This window comes from Taudactylus pleione, unplaced genomic scaffold, assembly GCF_031769625.1.
Source record: "Taudactylus pleione unplaced genomic scaffold, aTauple2 ptg000041l, whole genome shotgun sequence".
Lineage (NCBI taxonomy): Eukaryota > Metazoa > Chordata > Amphibia > Anura > Myobatrachidae > Taudactylus > Taudactylus pleione.
Genome location: NW_028284443.1, coordinates 1329723 through 1352386, shown reverse-complemented (window position 1 = coordinate 1352386; position 22664 = coordinate 1329723). Strand labels below are relative to the sequence as shown.

Below are 22664 nucleotides of genomic sequence, written 5' to 3'. Positions count from 1 at the left end.
TAACCTGCGCCCAGTCACAGTATTTCAAGATCTCCATTTTTTTAGGATCAATATACCACACATAGAGGGTGATCTATTCCAACAGGAGACCTTATAAAACTCCCCATGGGAGTGAGGAAAAAAAGAAAAAAAGTGAATACAGTGAAGCACAATTATTAATAATATAACAAGAGACACAACATTTAAAATAGCAGCATTCTTTAGGCAGGGTATCCAAACGGACAAAGGTATGTAATTCCCATATGGAGGAGGAGTAAAATACCACAATGAGCATGAGATGTATCACATCAATGAAAGTCGCGGCAACTCCACTGGTCCATGCACATGTCCCCAGCTCTCCGGTATCAGTACCTCCATCTGTCCTGGATCACCTCCTCACAGCACCAACGCGTTTTGACCCCTACCTGGTGGTCTTTATCAAGGTGTCTTGATTGTGTATGCTGCACTTACACACATCCACCCCTTAAATACCCTAAGATCCTAATCTAAGCACCGCAAGCGCAGCTGATCTCTATACAAAAAGAACTACATTGTCCATGATCCTTTGCTGCGCCGGGACGGTGCTTCCGGTTTGTCCGCTAGCACTTCCGGGTGACAAGGCCAATATACATCTCCACGCTGCGGTATTCTCTTTCAAGTCCGGCATGTTATTTCCGGCATCAGTCTTGTCACTATAGTAATGTGGTGCCAAACCCAAATGATATGACATAATTTTCCACGTGTTATGTCCAGACATCCGGTGTAACACACGTCGTCATGGTAATGTAAACACAAAACAAAACTTTCTTATGGACATTGCGCTTTTGATCCAATAACTTTTGCGCATCTATAGGTTGATAGTTCGTACATAGCAGTTTCCAAAGCATGGCCCTCAATAAATACAAATATATAAATCAGTAATCATAAAAACCACAACATATTAATATACATACAAAGTGCGACGTGAATGTAAATCTATACACTGTGCAAAATACGCATAAAGTGCAAATCTTCATAGGAACCATTTCACCACGAAAGTCTATATTAATGCCTCCTGGGTCAAGGGTGCTAAGATTAACAATTGTTTTCATCTCAGCCCTGGCCAATTGTTTGGCCAAATCTCTTCTACGCCAGTGGCCTTCAATGTGGTGTAGTCCCATAAAACACCTAATCTCTGCAGGGTTACTATTATGATATTTCTTAAAATGACTGGACAGGGCGTGTGTTTCCAGCCCCTTGCGTATATTCCTTAGATGTTCACCAATCTGGGGTTTTTAGGGGCCTTGAGGTTCTCCCGATATAAAATAGGTTGCAACTACATCCTATAGTGTAAATAACACTTTTTATGTTGCAAGTAATAAAGTCTTTTATTGTACAAGTTTTCCCATTAATAGTCACTTCAGTTATTTTACTAGTCCCATCCCCTTTTATTCCTCTACATCCTAAATGCATCCCACAATGGAAGAAGCCTTTGGACTTATTTCCTCCTAAATTTTTTCTTGGTAATGCACTTTTTACTAAATTGGTGCTTAGGTTTGTTGCTTTCCTATATATGTACTTCGGTGTTTTTGGTAATTTTGCACCAATTACCGGGTCCTTTTTTAAAATTTCCCAATGTTTAAACAAAGACCTCTCTAAAAGTTTATGTTGACTACTATACGAGGTAATAAACGTCCACTCAAAGGAAGGAGGATTAGTTTTCTTGTTCGTATTATATTTCAACAGATCTTCTCTCTCAATCTGTTCAACTCTTTTATTAGCTTGTTCAATGCTTTCCTCATTATAGCCAGATGCTAAAAATTTGGCTTTCATTCCTTTGGATTGAGTTTCATAGGTGTTCGGATGACTGCAATTTCTTTTTAGTCTCCTTAGCTGACTCCCTGGGACAGAGAGTAGCCAGTTTGCATGATGACAACTATCCGCTTTAAGATAAGTATTAGAATCAGTGGGTTTGGAATAGTTGCTGGTGTGTATTTGATTACTTTCAATCTCTATAGTGATATCTAAAAAATTCACTGAGTTTGAGCTTTCCGCAAATACAAACTCAATATTTAAAACATTATCATTTAAATAATTATAAAATTATTTTAAACGTATTTGTCCCCCTTTCCAAATAAAAAAGATGTCGTCTATGTACCTTGACCAGGACACCAAGTTTGCTCCGAATGGGTTGTGGTTCCAAATAAAATCATTCTCCCACTGCCCCATAAAAACATTAGCATAACTCGGAGCAAACTTGGTGCCCATGGCAGTCCCGACCTTTTGCAGATAAAAGACATCATTAAAAACAAAATAATTATTAGTTAAAATAAATTGGACCCCCTCTATCAGAAATGTTTGCAGACCGATCTCTATATTACTATCTTCAAAGCATTTTGTTATAGCTTCAACGCCTGCTTGGTGGTCAATAATCGTCTACAGCGATTTAACATCCGCCGTGACCATGATATAATCTTCTTCCCAGTGAATCTTAGAGATTACATTTAAAAAATATTTTGTGTCCTTCAAATGGGATCGGTTCTTTAAGACCAAAGGTTGCAAAAAATGGTCAATAAATTGAGACATATTAGATGTTATAGAATCAATACCCGATACTATAGGGCGTCCCGGGGGATGTAAAGGGTCTTTATGGATCTTGGGAAGTATATATATAACTGGTATGACCGGTTCAGAATTCCATAGGAAAAGACTTTCCTTTTCTGTCAATGTATTATTTCTCTTTTATTTCTCCAGTAATACTGCCAATTTGTTCAATATACCCTGAGTAGGATCTGTACATAATTTGTGGTAAGTACTTCTATCCTCAATCTGTCTCAATATCTCTTTTTCATACATCTCTCTATTTAAAATTACCAGCCCCCGCCCTTATCGGCAGGTTTAATTACTATGTTGGGGTTCGATTGTAAATCTTTTACTGCTTTTCGTTCTTTGTTTGTCAAATTATATTTCATCTTCTTTATATTAACAGCTTGGATATCATCACTCACTAATTGATAGAAAGTATCTATGAAATTTCCCTTCAAATGGGTCGGGTAAAAAATAGATTTAGGCTTAAATGAGGTCCTCTCACTATCTTCTGGTACATCTAGTACATCAGTTTCTTTGGACAGAAATAATTTTTTTATAGACAATTTTCTAATATATTTATTAAGGTCTATAAAAGTGGTAAACTTATTTAATGGTATAGAGGGGGCATATTTAAGACCCTTTTCTAAGACATTTTTCTTCTCTACCGTTAAGTTAAGATATGCGTACTTAGGTTGAAAATTTTCACTTTCCCGTCTTGGGTTTCTAGAGGCATGTTATCTTGGGTGGTTTCCTCATCCTTTGATCCTCCATTTTTTGTTTCTTTCCTCTTTTTAGATCTCTTTTTTCATTTTGGTTTGTTCAATTGCCTACCCCTACACCCTCTTTTAGTTCTTATCCCATCGGGTATTGATCCTCTTCCGTGTCTAAAAAATGGGACTGATTATGTTTTTCCGTAAAATGCTGATATCGATTACTTGTTGTTGGGAATTGATTTCTTTCCCTTCCACCTCCCCCTTGTAAATTCTCGTATATGTGGGGCGCACCTCTCCTTTCTGTTTCTACTCTCCTATTTCTATATGGTACTATTTTCCATGGTGAATATTTTTCCTGTTGGCCTCTATTATCGTTGGAACTCAGATTCCAGCTTTGGTCTCCCATCTTATCTTGATATCCTTTCCTCCAGATATGAGGGGAGGGATCTCTATACCTTCTATTAGGTGTGATTGGTGGGAAGTACTTCTTAGTTCTCCGATATTTAGATTGTTGGTATGTGCCACCCCAATTGGTTTTAAACTGATTCACCCTAAACCCCTCCCCTATTCTGGTAGCGGGAGGGGGTATTTTCTGCTCCTTTTGTGTGGAATCTCCTTGTAGATTTCCTTTGTCCATTTGGTATTTTCTAACTTTACGGTCTACAATTACTTTTTCATTTTTTCTTAATTTATCCTCTATTCTTTTCTCTAACTCCTTATATTCAGGTGATTCTTTAAATGGTATTAATAATTCTCTATAAGACAGGATTTCATCCTCTAATTTGCTCAGTTCTTTTCGTCTATCATGGATAATTAAATCCATTAATGAGAATGAGCATGTTCTTAAGATGGTTTCCCATTTCAATTTGAATTCCTCACTAGCTGTTGTAAAGGCGGCGTATTTTTGTATTACCAACCCCTTTGGAATCATCTGGTGTGTTACATACCTTTCAAGAGTTACTGTCTCCCACCAGATTCGATTCTCCTTGAGGAGAATATTTTCTAATTTTTGCATCATATTGTCTAGATCTTCATCGACAAGTATAATGGGATCATTAACCTCATTGAATATATTGTCTAATATACATTTCCTATTATCTCGATATTTAAACATATTTTATGCTGCACTAGTCACACTTTTCAAAGGGATAAAGATACTACAATGCAAACCTGAATATGAAATGTGGACCCTTTGTCCGTTTGGATACCCTGCCTAAAGAATGCTGCTATTTTAAATGTTGTGTCTCTTGTTATATTATTAAAAATTGTGCTTCACTATATGCACTTCTTTTCTTTTTTTTCCTCACTCCCATGGGAATTTTATATTGTTGGAATAGATCACCCTCTATGTGTGGTATATTGATCCTAAAAAAGTGGAGATCTTGAAATACTGTGACTGGGCGCAGGGTATGTGTCTTTCTGTTTTTGGTTTTTTTTGGTAGTTACACCACTCTTTGCAATCATGTTAGCAAACAGTGGGTTCCTCTTCAGGGTCACTGGAAATGGGTCATAGGTAAGGACAATGTAAACAAATAAAGACTGCAAGAGTACGTCAGCGTTCAGTCTTCAACCCAGGCAACGCCAGTTATCCCAGCTAGTTATTGATGAGCACAGTAGTCAGCGGTTATATCGGAAACACTGACATGCATTTCACCTGAGGGCTGCCTTGAATAAGCAGATAAATAGAAGAGCTATTATTGAAATACTGAATCAGTGGTCGAAGTGGGGCGGTATACGGCGGTATGACATACCGCCACTTCCCGGCCCCACTTCATTTTAAATGCAGATGAGAATGTACCAGGCGCTGGCATGTAGCCGGGACAAATTACCGGGTCCCGGCTGCACTAGAAGCACCAACCACCACACACTGGGCGGCCGCCAGCCAATGAGGAGGCTCGCGGCCGCCAGCCAATGAGGAGGCTCGCGGCCGCCAGCCAATGAGGAGGCTCGCGGCCGCCAGCCAATCAGGAGGCTCGCGGCCGCCAGCCAATCAGGAGGCTCGCGGCCCCCAACCATTCAGAAGGCTCGCGGCCGCCAGCCAATCAGGAGGCTCGCGGCCGCCAGCAAATCAGGAGGCTCGCGGCCGCCAGCAAATCAGGAGGCTCGCGGCCGCCAGCCAATGAGGAGGCTCGCGGCCCACCAGCCAATGAGGAGGCTCGCGGCCGCCAACCATTCACGAGGCTCGCGGCCGCCAGCCAATGAGGCTCGCGCCCGCCAGCCAATCACGAGGCTCGCGGCCACCAGCCAATGAAAAGCTGCCAAATGGCAGCTTGTCATTGGCACGCATCGGTGCCAGATAACTGCCATGAGGAACAGAGACTCCCGGTGGCTCTATTCCAGCAGTGCAGGTCAGAGGGAATTAGAGAGAGGGGAGGGTGAGAGAGAGGGGCAGACAGAGGGAGGCAGGCAGTTAGTATTGTAGGGGGTGAAAGAGAGGTAATCAGTAAGTGAGAAGGACAGGGTGTGAGAAAGGGGAGCAGGCATGGAGTAGTGTGTGTGGAAGGGGGGGGGGTGAGACGTACAATGGGGTGTAATGGAAGCAGGGGCCCAAAGGGGGGGGATTCAATCGCCATACCCCCACCTCTAAATTCCCACTTCGAGCACTGTACTGAATACAGGAATTTACAGAAGGCGGTATATACTGAGGTAATAACCTGAATATTTGGTACCTCATGTTATGAATTTTACAGTGATAAAACATACCTGATAACCAGTTAGAACTACAATGCACACAATCAATACATTAATATAATTTAATACAGAAATAAGACCAGCGGCTACAGGAATTTTTTAGTGCACATTTTTCTTATTTCTCTTTTTTGCGTATCTACTCTACTCTTTGTGAATTTTATATATTTTGCCTTCATTTATTTCCGGACACATTATTTTAATAAATATAAAAAATAAAGATTTCTGATATTTAAAAAAATACTTTTCAGCAACTACGTACAAATTTCATCTATGATCCAAAAAGTGCACCACAATTAGCACTCTTCTTGCCCCTTCTGTTATTGTTTACCAAGCCACTCGTGTAAACAATTGTTTTCACTAGTGAGGGATCATATGACCCCCATACCTCCTTGCGCTTGTGAGAGAATTGCTACAAAATTTTGATCAACAGAACACACTCGCAACACAATTTAGCATGCAAATTGTGGGGAAACAATTACTTCTATACTATATTAAACGAATTAGTGAATACCATATAAACAATTAGAACTTGCTTATTTAAGTTAGTTACCAGACTAAAGCAGGATATTCAAATTTTGCAACTTAAAAGCAAGTAAAGGTATAGCTATAAAGACACAGATGTTAAAATGCCATATCAGCCAAGCATGTTAAGCTTGTACAGTCACCAAATATATATTATGTGCAATTGTAGATGTCTGAATGACAACAGCCACAGGAATGTATTTGAATTTCCTCTCTGTGCAATGCAGCTACAGAGTACTGAATTCAATTAGGTGTGCACATTGCAGCGTGTAACGTCCTAGGAAAGCAGTGTGAGTAAATTAGAAAACATTGTGTATTCACCATTATACTACAGTTTGTGATAGATTCAATCACAGATACCATTAGTACGTGACATGGTATATTACAGTGGATATCTCTTTTCTTATATTTTAGAGCTGGCAGCAGGTTGCAAGCCAGACAGAATGAGTTACTGGCTCTTTAGAAGCCACTTATTGCAACCGACAATAGCTTTAGGGCAATCTATGTAAAGCAATGGCACACTTTTATGTGCACACACTTTACACCCAGAATCTTGATGTCTGCAGTTTAATCATTGTGTGATGTTTAGGAGATTGGAATAGCATCGAGAAGCCAGGACAGACATGGTCAGACTTTTAATCCATAAAATAGCATACGGGAATCTGAAAACTCTGTAACTACATGATATTAAGAAATAAACCTAATAAGATTACAATTTATATATTTGTATGTACAAATATCAATAGAAACAGCTTAAAATAAAACATTGTCTGTTTTACATGTGTCGAATACCATGTTTCCCTTTATACAAATACAAGCTTAAAATGTTTTTCATTTAAATTAGTTTTATATCAAACACAAATAGAAACAAACAAATAATGAAAACAGCAACGATGTATATCTAAGTGATGCCAGGGGTTCAGAGTATATATACACATACAGAAACATACATATAACATTTATTATCTTGTTACTATGGCACTTGTCACGGGAGGGATATACACTGAACCAGAGCTGGATTTAGACTTCATGGGGCCCTAGGCAAGATAACGGTTTTGGGGCCCCACTCCCTCAAACAATCCATAGCACTATACTTTCATTCCTAATTCATGAACCCCTCTCCCGTCACAGCACACCTCTACTCACAGCACAGACCCCTTGCCCCTCTGATCACCCCTCTCTTCTCACAGCACAAACCGCTATCCCCTCTCAGCACACACTGCACTCACACTGACTGCACACACTCTCCGAGAGAGTACTGTGCAGACAGTGGCGCGGAACTCTCTGGGAGTGGAGGCGGTACTGTGTGACATCATGACATCATGCAGTACACATGCAGTGCTCCTCTGGGAGCACTTTGATCACGCAGATTTCTACGGGCAAAAGGGCGAACACCTAAGTTGCCTAGTGGGAAATCCGGCTGTGTACTGAACACTCAATTCTTGAAGTTGATGTGTTGGAAGCAGGAAAAATGGACATGCATAAGGCTCTAAACGACTTTGACAAGGGCCAATTGTGATGGAAAGACATCTGGGTCAGAGCATCTTAGAAATGTCAGGTCTTGTGGGTTGTTCCCGGTATGCACTGGTTAGTATCTACCCAAAATTGGTCAAAGGAAGGATAACCGGGGAATTGACAACAGGGTAATGTGCACCCACCGCTCATTGATGCGCATGGAGAGCAAAAGCTAGCCCTTCTGTGGGATCCCACAGAAGAGCTACTATAACACACATTGCAGAAAAAACTACTGTTGGCTATGATAGAAAGTTATAAGGACACACGGGGCATCACAGTTTGCCATTTATGGAGCTGCATAGCTACAGACGGGTCAGAGTGCCCATACTGACCTGTCTACAGCCGAAAGCATCTACAATTGGCACATGAGCATCAGAACTAGACCGTGGAGCTATGGAAGGTGGTGGCCTAGTCTGATGAATCATGTTTCTTTTTAATCATCTGGACAGCCAGGTGTGTGTGTGCCATTTTCCTGGGGAAGATATGGCACCAGGATGCACTATTGGAAGAAGGCAAGCTGACAGAGACACTCTGGGCAATATTCTGCTGGGAAACCTTGGGTTCTAGCATTTAAGTGGATGTTACTTTGCCATCTACCACCTATCTAAACATTGTTGCAGATCAAGTATACACTTTCATAGCAACAGTATTCCCAGATGGCAGTGTTCTCCTGCGGCAGGATAATGAGCACTGACACACTGTAAAAAATATTCAGGAATGGTGTGCGGAACATGAAAGTTCAAGGTGTTGACTTGGCCTTTAAATCCCCCAGATCTAAATCTGATCCAGCATCTCTGGGATGTGCTAGAAAACAAGTCCAAGCCATGGAGACCCACCTTAGAACTTACAGGACTTAATAGATCTGCTGCTAATGCCTCGGTGGAAGATACCACAGGACACCTTCAGAGGTCTTGAGGAGTCCATGTCTGGACATGTCCAACCTCTTTTAGTTGATGAGGGGGACCTACACAATATTAGGAAGATAGTTTTAATGTTATGGCGAATAGGACGCACAAGCAGCTTGTGCTGATTATGATATGTGGCATGCCTATATTCTGTGCGCAACTAAAGGTATATCTGCATGTGAAATACCATGTTATAGTGTCAGCGTATGTGACAATGTAATGTAGCATTTTGCATGCAGATACAGCCACATTTGTACACAGAATTTATCATTTTAATCAACAGAAGCTGCTTGTGTATTCTATTCATCTCACTGTGCGTATAATACGCATTTGAAGGTAAAAAGTCACTTCGAAAGACGTTCTGTGCTACAGAGTCACACCACGGCATGGCACGACCAGAAGGGCTGTGTAAAGCGCAAGGAAGATGCATGTGGACACATCTGCACACCAACATTTATAGTAGAGCCTCTTTCTATGTCTAGAGGACTTACTAATATTTATGTTTAACAGCAGTATCTATATAACACGTGTCCTTGTTGATCTACTGTACCTTCAATATGCCATGCAGTGCGATATGTCCGGCGTGAGTGTTCCGTGCACCTGGAGACTGTGCTGATTAATTTGATATGCAACACTTGTGTATCTGTGTGCAACTGAGTCTCTAATCAGAACGGAATCGGTATGTAATGCCAGCTGTCGGGACGCCTCCTGTCAGAATACTGACAGCGGCATCCCGATGGTTGGTATCCCAACAGGGTTCGGGTAAGTATACTTACCCTCCCCCTATCCCTCCCTTTTTGTAGACTAACCCTAACCCTCCCCATCTCCCTAACCCTCCCCGTTAGTGTCTAAACCCAAGTATCCCACCTTTGTGCCTAACCCTAACCCCTCCCACTGGTGCTTAACCTAACCTTTCCACCAAAACCTAACCCTAACCCTGATACGCTCCCTAAACCTAACCCTTACCCACTCCCGTGGCTAACGCTATGGGTGCCTCAGACTTACCTCGTTCGGGCTGGCGTCCTTTGGCGTTCCGGCGTCGGGATTAAGATAGGCATCGATATTTCGATGCCTATCTTAAATCCCTTGTTGGGATTCCCTGTTGGTATTGAGACTGGCGGCATCACAGCTGCCGGTCTCAAAACTACATCCCATTAGAACTTTGTGTGGAAAAAAGAACTTTAGCTGCTGTTTGAAAGGTTCAGTTGTACACTGATATACAAAGGTTGCAGTCAAAATGCCAACAGCCGGGAAGCCATCTGACTAGATCTCAACGCGAAACTAAGGACAGGCCTCGAAATCATGACGCTGGAATCGACATATGGCTTCCCCAATGAGGTAAGCCAGGCACTGTTAGCGTTTTGGTGTGGGGGGGGAGGGTTAAGTTTAGGCACCCCCGGGGAGATTAAGGTTTAGGCACCACCCTGAGGGGGTTAGGTTTAGGGTGCGGGCGGAGCATAAGGTTAGGCACCACCCCGGGAGGGTTGGGTTTAGGGTGCGGGGAGGGGGGGTTAGATTTAGACACCACCAGGGGAAGGTTAGGGTTAGGCACCACTAAGGGAGGGTTAGTGTTATGGGGGGGGGGGGGGTAAGGTTACTTACCAGCCCCAGTCGGGACCTTTAACGTTCGGGCTTGCGGCGTCAGTATTTAGTCAAACAGCTTCCTAGCCATCGGCATTTCATACCCAACCCATATACAAGTGTTGCCTATCAAATTAATCAGCACAGTCTCCTGGTGCACCCTGGTCGCATCTCATTTCAACTCAGACGCATTTTCGGCAAAAAAGATGGTGGTGCTAGCAGAATCTCACGGGACCAGGTGCACCAAGAGGAGCAGTTTGGGCGACTGCAGCAAATACTGTACGAGTGAGGACACATCGGTAGATTGCCTTTATTTTTTATAATTTATAAAATTGATTTGAAAAAAACATTGAAATAGGATATTTTTTTTTTGTCCTGAGTTTGTTTTTTTACTATGCATGAAACATATTTTACAAATACAATTAGAATGAATGCAGATAGTTTGAAAAAGACAACATTTATTTAAAAAAAAAATTGTAAAAACTTTTATATAAAATACTAAGGCACTATCTGCAAAACACAGAATAATATTCAGGGCAATGTGTGGAACAGACAAATAAAATTACACTTCTACGTGTGGTTAATATAAAATTAAATTAAAATGCAATTGTTTTATCATCAACCACATTCTAATGTATACATTCATCATTAAATCTCAGAAAAGAATATATACAGTACACTTTTAAGATATTAACCTTGTCAAGGCCAGATGCTTTTCGATCCTGCTTCAGAAGCAACAGTGTTCAGTTCAAGCATTGCATGTCATGATTGGAAAGTGATAAAATTAAACAGTTTATTAAATTCTCTTTGAGTCCCTAGGTCGTCATTGATATCCAGAACTAGCACTAATCACATAAGCAAAGCATTAACAATATTTTACTTTGCTTACATGCACACGTCCGTGCTAGCAGTTGTAGAATACCTAGTTCTTCTATTGTATATGGTTAAAAAACACAAGGCCCTGTCTGGACATTACCATCTTACCATAATGCACTATACTATGAGAAAACAACATAATACAAAGATGTTTTACTAGTTGATGTGCCAGATTTCAGCCAGGTAGATCTTAGTTACTACTATTTCGATTTCCTTCATCCCATTTTATTTTAACTTATAACTTAAGATTATTGTATGCCTCTGCAGTAAAGGAGCATGGTAGAATCCATTTAAGTTGATTTTTAATCTATATATATATATATATATGAATGAATTGAAGGTGGGTTATAAGACATATATGTAAACTTTTGTTTCTCTACGTAAGCATTCTTTGTGAACCATATTGGTGGTTCGCTCCTTAGGTGCTAGGATCACCAGGTTGCAAGTGGCTGCTCACTCTGGAGCAGGCCACATAGAACTGCCCTTGTGAGAAGCAGTACTCACTGTAGTCATTCCCTGCCACCTTCAGTGACTGCCCCTGGGACTTGTTGATGGTAATTGTAAAGCAAACCTTGGGAGGAAACTGCAGCCTCGAAGGGGTACTCTGATGGTATGAGTGGTATGAGTGATAAGAACACCCACTTCCCCCAAGCACAGCCGGTGAAAACTGTAGTCTTGATGATATTCCAGGGGAGGGCCTTTACTTGCAGCCTGGTGCCATTGCTGAGTTTGGGCAGGTTGAGGTTCCACAGCAACATCCCTGCAACCTACACTTTGAAAAGAAGCTTGTGGGGCTGGGAGGACAGGACAGTTGGGGGTATTTGAGGAACTCCATGAGGTAGTGAACCACATCATCCATTTGCACTACCAAAATCACAGACCTGTACCCCATTTCTGCCCTTTTGAATGACTAAAGTAGATTGTCATTAATGACGGTAACCATGTCGTCTAGGGGGTCAGAATGGTACGCGCTCCTATCCAGTCCATGGACATTTTTTTGGATATCAGCAATATCCGGGTATATTCTGGCTGTGAAGTCTGCTAGAGTCTTCACTACTGTGCTTAGGCCGGCAGGGATAGTCACCTTTCCCTCAGATTCAGGATACTCTGCGTCCCCTATTTTGAGTAGGAGTTCGGAGAATTGCCCAGCGGAGACATCGCCCCTCAAGTGGACCCTCATGTTCTTCCATAGAGAGTTTCATTAATTTCGGTAGCTCAAGTTCCCCTTGGAACTACTGGCAGAGTCTGCCGGAAGTGTCCAGCTAGCAGCATGGTGACCCCCCCATCAGATGCCCCTGATGTTTTTGAGGGTTCTACTCAGTACCTCAAAACTCCTCTTGGGTGCCATGGTACTTTCATTCCAGACAATGAGCTAAAGTCCTTACAGTGTTAAGTCCTTAGCAGTGACACACTCCAATATTCAAATAAAGGAGCCACACCAACTGTCACCCCAAATACTTTGGCTCCCCTATTTGAATATTGGACTGCACTGCATTCACACCTCTGGAGCCGCCACTCGTCCCAGATAATGAGCTTACAGTTCTACAGCACTTTGGCCATGTTGATTTGTCAAAAAGTCGAGAGGAAACATTTTCCACCTTTTCAGCCCCTTAGGAGTCTATACAAATAGCCCCGAAGTGCCAGCCGGCACTTATCGTGGAGTTTTTATGGGACCTAACGTGTCCCGAAAAAAAAATCCATGAAAAGTGCCCTTTTTTTCGTCGCCGCACAGGCGAAATCCCATAGGTCCATGAACTTATAATAGATCCTATGTGTTTCACCCAAAATATCCTATTATTTTGGATGAAATAATAGGATAGGGAGAAAAAAAACATTGTCAAAAAACGGGGATAATCGGCGAAAAATCCATGTTTTTTGTCGTTCGCCGCTAATTGATATCCCCCTTAGTGGGTGCCTAAATCATGGAAGGAATACATTCCCTGATTTTCATGCTTATAGGCCAGAGCTTTGGGCTGGGTGTTTATGAGTCAGGACATTTGTTTTTATATATTAAGATTGGACAAAACTTTAAGAAGAAGATGCTCTTTATTTGGAAGATACCATACTACTTTTTCACCGAAGATAAATCATAGCACCCGCACCATGTTCCACACTGATGGAGAGGCAAGTATGTTGAATAGGTGCAGGGTGTGTGGTGTAAGTCCCCCCTGGACTGAGAACACCACACATATTGCTCCCATTATACAGTATATACAACAATGCATCATATATTCAAAAGTCACATATGGTTTAAAAGTGCATTAATAGTGAATAAGTGTGAACTAACAATAAGAAAACCTCAAGTAGCATAATAGGCATCTTATTTTTTTATGCAGCTGATACATCAATATCTTTGGGATATAGTAACAATCAGGGCTGCCATCAGAAATTTTTTTTGTCAAATCTCTTCAGCCCTGCAGGTCTCTCTAACCCTGCTTTGCCTCGTGTCCACTTTCCAGCCCTAACATGTACAGCTGGTCACTTACCTATTGTTACCGGCTCCTTCTTCTGTCCTGACTGCTCTGTCCTCACATGCCATGGCTCCTTTCAGCGGCGTGACATCATGATGTCACGTGCGCTGGCTCACAAAAAAATTAACATTTATTGCACCGAATGACTTGGTGGTAGGAGGTGGAGCGGGAGGACTGAAGGAGGCAGAGCGTTAGGATGGTCGGCAGGGCCGATGCTAGGGTGTTCGGCGCCCTCCTGCATACTATAAATTTGCGCCCCCGCCCACACATCCACCCAAATTCTATAAAGGAACAGCGCACCCTGAAGAGGTGTGGTCTCACAAGTAAGGGGCATGACAACACATAAGGACCCCCAATCCAAATTATGCCACACAGTAGCACATTCACATAGTGCCCGATTCACATTTCACTACATAGTAGTGTCCCTTTTCCACGTTATGACACACAGTAGTGCCCCTTTATCTACGCTACGCTACACAGTAGTGGCCCTTATACACAAAATGCCACAGTAGTAGTGACCCTTATACACATGTCACAGTAGTACTGATAGGAAACCAGACAGCATCATACTAGGGCAGAACTTAAGCAAATCATGTGACACGCGTTTTCAGTCATGTGATCCTGTTCTTCTACTGCATCACAGCCTTTCCTACCATTTACATGTTTGTTGCCCATCGTGTCTAGATTACCAAGTAATAATATGTAGAATAAATGTGTTAAAACAATACAGGAGGACAATTAGGTAACAATTAGGTAACATTGGTAACACAAATGTTGGAGCAGGGTGTTTGGTGGTCAGTCTAGTGGAGTTTTACTGAGACTCATAGACCTCCACTTACACCCCTAGGAAGCTTCTTCCTTTATCAGTAAATTATATTACAAATCGGTAATGGGGGATAGTCTCTTTTTGGATCGTCTATAAGAACTTGACTTCCACATACTCTGCGCCAGGTGGGATGGCTGCTACCCACAGTAACACAAACTACCAGGAACATTTGTATCAGTAACACATACAATATAACATAATGACAGCTGCATTATTATTCCATCTACCAACATGGCAGAAACCATTTAGCATTTTGCAGCAAATAAAGTAGCATTTTTGATGAAGTGACCATCAGATAATACCGGGAACTTCCCAGTGAACACCATACAATGCAGGGAATATTGCAGTGACCGCCTGATAAAGTAGACAGTGTAGCAGTGACCACTAGATAATGCATAGAGCGTAACAGTGACCAACAGATAATGCATAGAGCGTAACAGTGACCGACAGATAATGAATAGAGCGTAACAGTGACCGACAGATAATGAATAGAGCGTAACAGTGACCGCCAGATAATGAATAGAGCGTAACAGTGACCGCCAGATAATGCATAGAGCGTAACAGTGACCGACAGATAATGCATAGAGCGTAACAGTGACCGACAGATAATGCATAGAGCGTAACAGTGACCGACAGATAATGCATAGAGCGTAACAGTGACCGACAGATAATGCATAGAGCGTAACAGTGACCGACAGATAATGCATAGAGCGTAGCAGTGACCAACAGATAATGCATAGACCATCATTGACCAACATATAACAGATAATATGAATACACCCCTCAGACACACAGAAACACAATAATTATAGCCACGCACACACATTAATACACCAGTCCCAGCACAGACAGTATTAACCCCCCCTAGTAAAACAAAAATACACCCCTCCCCATTGAATAAGTATACCATCCTCCTATATAACATTTAAACATGTTCACACTTCTGCTAGCACATACCAGAAGGAGGAAGTGTCTGGTCCCTACGGAGCTCCAGGCCAGACAGGGTATAGGAAAATAATTCAGACTGAGAAAGGATAGACTAGGAAAGGGGCAGAGACTCAGGGTAAGGGGGATGGGTCTTGGCAAGGGACAGGAGGGAGTAGATTAGAAAAGTCAAACAGGGTGTATGAGAGGGCTGGGTCTCATGTGATGGACGGGATCTTAGCCAGGAGGGAGTAGATTAGAATAGTCTGACAGGTTAGATGAGGGGGCAGGGACTTGGGTTGAGGTCGGGGTCTTGGCTAGGGACAGGAGGTGAATAGATTGCATAGAATAGAGTCAGAGTGGTGACAGACCGGGTAGAGGATAGGAGGCGTTGGAGATTCCAGGTGAAAGGACACGAAATCAGTAGAATACAGTCAGAGACAGGATAGTGACAGGGCAGCGGACAGGAGGGGGTGGAGACTCGGTTTCAGGCAGGGAAGGGAGGGATCACTGGGGCATCCGCACAGAGCAGGCACTGGCAGCTGTACAGAGGACTCAGGTAGTAAAAAAGTACGGTCACCCGACCATCAGTCACAACTCCTGCGCCCCTCACTTGAAGCTACATTATACTGGCCTGATTGAGGTTGACAGGCGCAGCGCAGCCCGCAGCAGCAAGAATTGTCTCAGCAGCAGCTGCAGGGAAAGCGTCCCTCCAGCCTGGTGCCTCCCTGCAGTGCAGAATCTGCTGAGCGGATTGTGTCGGCCCTGATGGTAGAAGGCAATGCAGGCGGGTGGGCGGTAGGAGCGGGTCCGCCTGTCACTCACTTTTATTGCGTGGGCTTGTAGCGGGCGGAGCACAGGTAGAAGCCTACCTCCCCTGTCCCTTTTCATTCAAGGAGGTAGTAGTGGGCACTGTGCAGTAGGAGCGGGCTCCCCCTTTTAGTTCAAGTGTCCGGCCCAGAACTCCAGTCCCGGCAGTTCTTCCCTGATGGCGGCCCTAGTAACAAATGAGGCTTCAATGCTGCCTATTACAGTCTCAGTGCTGTCTTGCAATAAGCAGCTTCAGAAACATCTATCTGCGTAATGAGCTGCTCTGACATTGAAGAAAATCTAACACATTATCATCATCATTTCCAACATACTGAAATATTCTTTGTTATTAATCCCTTGTTAATTGGAATTCTTCTCTAATATGAACATTGGTTCAAATTGTGCCTGTTATTAACCATTTGATAGCTATCATACTTTGATTATGTAATACCTTTGATACATAAAACTACAAGTTCAGTCTTTGGATCTACGGCAGACAAATATCTCTATGTGTATTTTAAGACGCAAGGAACGTTTATCATGCTTTGTGCTCAAACCACGAACACTGCTTTCCAGTAATGTCAGAAGAATCGTCTCAAGGGATAGAGCTCCAAAACATAACCTTAAATTACCTTCAAACACTCAATCTGATGCGATACAAGTGACTGCAGTCTTTACTAATATCTTGGGACTGAAGACAATATCTCTGGGGCCTGAGCCCCAACACTGTAAATGAGCACATCTGTCATTTTATAAGCCAGCAGTAATAATAAAATGCAGACATATTTCCTCAGTGGGTAGGTTTTTCCCCTCACACATTTAGATCTCAGCTTTGCATTGTTTTCCTCTCAAGAGTCAGGGCAGTAGCTTAAATGTATAAAATATATCAGCTGAAGAGAATGCAGGAGGACAGGGGGGAATCAATTTACCTGAATGCCATCAAGCAACTTGCTCATGCACCAGTAACTGTCAGCTTCAATGTTCCGGAGCACCTCTTCGGGCAGACTGGAAACATCAACATTTTCCACTTCTTCTTCTTCAGCTGCAATGTGGAGAGAAGACAGGGGAATGACCAGAGTGTACGCAAGTTTATGTATAGTCATTTACAAGAGAAACAAATCAAACTGATCACACACAAATGTCAATATACAACTCAGCTGGAAGGAAGTTAGGTGTACTTCGTTAACTACTTAATCACCAGGGTTTTTTACTACTTTATGGACTAGACTCATTTCTAGGTTCTGGAGGTGCAACAGTTACACACAAGTATCATATAGTTTTATTATGGACAAGTCTGGTTTTTATTAAGTAACTTGGAGTAAACTGTAAGATTATTTTGTGCAAAGGTATTTAAATACAGAAAAATTGTCAGAATATTTTTTTAAAAAAATTCACATTTGTCCTACACAATTCTGCTTCAAACTATTTCTACATAATTAGCGATACCTCTGAGTGAACACTAAATGATAGAATATAACTGTTTCTCATTACAAATGGAATACTAAATAGGTGCATGTTGGGTGACTTAACTATAAGCCACAGGAAAAACTGAATACATTTATGTTAGAAGACTGTTTCTAGTCTATTGTTGTTGTTTTTTTAAAGGCTGTATTGTAACTCCACACAAACCAAAATTATAGAAGCTGGATTAAGTTGGGGAAAGTGTCCGGTTTTGATGGACAGGGAAATGGGATAATAATTTCTGTTACTTGTTATTTGTGCGACAAACATGCAAAAATACGACAGTAAGAAAGAATGGATGACAGTATGTTGATGGGGTGGCATTTTTTTATAAAGCATTAGGGTTTATCGTTACCACCTTTTTATTTTCAGATTTCTAGAAATGAGGGTGTAGTCAGGGATGTGACTTCAATCCCAGTAGAGTTAGAAACATTTTAACTTCAGATTTTTACCACTCTAATAAGAAAAGATGTGTGCAGACAAACATCACAATTGTACATCATTGAGAATTGAATCCCCCCTTAAAAGTTCGGTAAAAAAAAAACTGCCTTAGCTATTAAGTCAAATCCTTGTTCCATAACATGACTAACACATTTGAAACGGTTTGTGAGAGGGCGATATTGTAATGCTATTTTATTTTCAGACTGCTATGGCAACTTAATATTATATTGAAAACTTTTATGTCCATTCAACCATTTATTGGAAAAATACATTGTGTTACTTTGGTGATAATCCCTAAGAAACAGTAAAGTGATGACATGTGAGTTTGACAAGGCAAAAAAAAAATCATGATTAAACCTCTAATGACCTGATTATAATGGCTGACTACGATTGTCAGAGGAATAATAATAAATATATATATATACAGTATATATTCCAAAAATAGTGGCTAATGCAAGACTCAGCTACTGTTAAAATATCAAAATATCTCTCAAAAGCTCTAACAGTTCATTTCATTAAGAGGGAACGTTTTTCCTTGTTCACTGCTGTACAAGCTTATATTTTACTGTTCATTTTACTATATGTTTTAAGCAGTTTGTAAATATATGCTTCTTATTTGTGATTTATGATTAAGATTGCAGATTAACTCTTATCACACTTGCATATTTGGCTACTAGTGTTAGATATTTTAGGAACCAGTTTTGGTCTCAAATAGAAAATAAAATCATTTAAAAAATGAATACAATGACCATGCATAATTGTGAATTTTCTATAGCTATAAATCTGCAACCATCAGCAGCTGTAAGGAAATTCTGCAATCTGCTAGTTTGTCCTGAATCAGTGATTGGAATCGGTATGAAATACCAATGGAGGGGATGCAGTCTGTTAGTGCACTGACAATGGCATCCCGATGGTTCAAATCCTGACAGGGGAAATGTGAGTAATGTTCCCCGTTCCAATTTACCTCCTAGCCCTAACCCTCCTTTCCCGCATCCTCATACCAGCCTTCCCTACACCGCACCCTAACCCTCCCGGTAAGTGCCTAAAACTAACACTCCCCCTTAGTGCCTGACCCTAACCTCCCCCCGGTGGTGCCTGATCCTAACCACCCCCTCCTGTCTACAGCCTTAACCTTCCCGCTCCCGCAGCCTAACCCTAACTCCCCCTGGGGTGCCTAAACCTAACTGTCCCCCCCCCTGTGGCTGATACTTACCTTTCCCTGGTCTCCTTACGATCAGTATGCCGTATGCGGGATCCCAGTGATGCTGGGATTCTGTCACTGGTGTTCTCTCTGTGATCAGGGTTCAGGCAGATGGCATCCCGGTTGTCGAGATATTAACTGCATCCCTCCATGATCACAGTGGTGATCAGTCCAGTATCCTCGCTGGCAAACACAGTGAGTGAGACAACCTCTTTCAGGATTGGTCCGTACTCGGGTCTTGAGGGAGCCACATTAATTGGCGTCGGCATAGCATCACTGCCGGCCACTCTGTTTGATGGGGCATATACAGATTCCCAGACATGTGCTATGCAGGGTTACCACCAGCCATCACGGATGTGTGGTAACCCCCTAGGCCAGGCTTGGAAAACCTGTGGCTCTCTAGCTGTTGTGAAACTACAAGTCCCAGCATGCCCTGCCACAGCTTTAGCATTCCCTGATAGCAAAACTGTAGCTGGGCATACTGGGACTTGTAGTTTTGCAACAGCTGGAGAGCCACAGGTTGACCAGACCTGCCCTAGGCCTAGACTTGGGTTTATTCTTAAAACGAACATCTAGATTTAGCCACTGGGGTATCCTGCACATATCATATTAGTGTTGAAACCACATACTGTATTTCAGTCTCCTTTCCCCCCTGTACCCATATTGTAGTTTCCAAGCCTCACCCTGCTTCATACTCCCTCCTCCACAAACATCACTAACAGTCTTCAATATATTTAAAAATAGACTAATAATGAAATATGTACACAATATGAAATAGATTGATACAAATCCTTAAACACCACACTTCGCAAAATAGCTAACTGAACATAACTTATCAAATATCTACCAATGTAACTTGACTATCAGTTAAATACAGAGTTATAATAATGCAACAGTCAATAAAGACAATATAACAATCAACATTGTCAAAAAATGGAGATAATGTAACAATTAACACTGTGGAGTCTATTCATCATCACTTAATTTATACAATAGCAGGTGAAAAATACATTTTAATTTATTTTGTATAATTTAAGTGTCAGCAACATTCATCATTCCTGTAATGCAGGAGATATCACAGATATCTCCTGGTTACAATTGTGCCTCGACAATTTCCGCAATCCTTGTACTTTAGTATGGGGCTGTAGAAATTATGAAATTCAAATTCTGAAAAAGCTTTTTTTTTGGGGGGGGGGGAACTTGACTGAGAAACTGTACGCCACCCTGAGATGGTGTACAGCCCCCAATAATCTTCACAGGCAGCTGTTTACATGGAAGATTTACATGCCATTCCAGACAGCCACACACGGAAAGTGTGGGCGCTACCGAAAAGGGTGTGTGATTTTGTGACACAGTAATGCCCCTTACACAGTATGCCACGTGGTAGTGCTCCTTATAACATTATGGCACACAGTAATGCTCCTTACACATTATGCCACAGTAATGCCCCTTATAAAGATTTGAGCAGGTATGGTCAGGATGCCAATTGTCAGCATACAAAAAGTGGCAGAATTCTGACACATTTCTGTAAGTTTTAAAACCCTAACCCACACCTCCTTCAGCCTAACCCTAGCCCACACCTCCTGCAGTGTAACCCTAACCCACACCTCCTGCAGCCTAACCCTAACCCACACCTCCTGCAGCCTAACCCTAACCCAAACCTCCTGCAGCCTAACCCTAAACCTCCCATCATGCAGCCTAACCCTAAACCTCCCCTCCTGCAGCCTAATCTTAACCATCCCATCCTGTAGCCTAACCCTAATTCTCCCCCTATGTCATGATTTGTGCTTGTGAGTTACCTATCTCAGGTGATGAACTGGATTCTCTGGAGGCCGGCTGGACCGGAACCATGGGTGATGTAGATAGCTCTATTTACAAGACTTGTGTAGCAGTGAAAACTGCCTTTGATGATAAATGACAGGAACTGGAGGAACCGGACTGGGACCGGCAGGAAGACTTGTTGAATTGAACTGATGAACTAAGAACTTGACTCTGGACTGGAGCAACGTGGACTGAACTGATGAGCTTGGAACTTGACTCTGGACTGGAATGTGACAATGGCTGAAGGGAAGTCAGGTAATGCTGAGACGAGGGCTAAACAGAATAATCTGGAATTTCTATGACAAAGGCTGGAACTCGGGTGCAGGCTGGATTGGATAATAGGGAATAACAGGTTTCAGGAAGGAATGGGTAGGTTTGGGAATTTTAGGTTCAGGGAGGGAGTAGGTAGGTAAAAGGGGCAGGAGTTGATCCACAGCAGGAAGCAAGGCAGGGTGACACGATGCAGGTTTACAGAGTGCCAGGTTTACAGAGTGCCAGGGACCAACCAGGAGTAGGACTAGCAGCAGAGCACAGGCCAGGTATTGCTGTCACAGGACTTCTGGATGCCAGTTATTACTGTAGCAGGTTTTCGGGATGCACCAGGGGTTGCTGTCAGCAGATTTACTGGATTGCCAGGTTTAGCTGTAGCAGGTTTTCTGGAAGCACCGGGGGTTGCTGCCAGCAGATTTACTGGATTGCCAGGTTTAGCTGTAACAGGTTTTCTGGATTGCACCAGGGGTTGCTGTAGCAGGTTTCAGGGATATACTTGAATGCAGAAACAGCATGAACCATACACCACGGGAAGACGAGATGTTCAGGCCCAGAATGCTATCAGGGGAGGATATATATACCATGGGTCTGGCAGCAATTGGTGGATACGGACAGGTGGTCTGGTAGTAGCATTCTGAGTGGCGGAAGGCACAACATACAGAGGGAGTATTCATCTCTGCAGCTCTGAGAATCAGAACCACACCTGCGATTCCAATTAGGGCTAGCAGTGCTCACAGACAGAGGAGAGGCCAGGAGCAATAATCACTGTGACAGGAATGCATAGAGAAGTCAGAGCAGATCCCCCAGGAGAACTACAAACACAGATCCATGGGACAGCTGACAGGGGTAAGTCTCAAGGCAAAAACATGACAACTAGACAGGGTCGTGACACCCTAACCCTAAATCTCCCCCTAGTCCTAATACTTACGGTGCATCTGGAAAGTATTCACAGTGCTTCACTTTTTCCACATTTTGTTATGTTACAGCCTTATTCCAAAATGGAATAAATTAATTTTTGTCCTCAAAATTCTACACACAATACCTCATAATGACAACGTGTAAAAAGTTTTTTTTGCCATTTTTGCAAAT

At 42.3% G+C, this 22664-nt stretch overlaps 1 protein-coding gene across 1 annotated transcript in view; it reads right to left on the bottom strand.

Annotated features, from left to right (window-relative positions):
• TBC1D22A (TBC1 domain family member 22A) overlaps nucleotides 1-22664 on the bottom strand; it is a 731641-nt gene that overhangs the window by 413269 nt on the left and 295708 nt on the right. The window contains exon 9 of the mRNA XM_088455938.1: nucleotides 17311-17423. Within this exon, the coding sequence (XP_088312064.1) occupies nucleotides 17311-17423 (113 nt within the window). The remainder of the gene's footprint in view (nucleotides 1-17310; nucleotides 17424-22664) is intronic.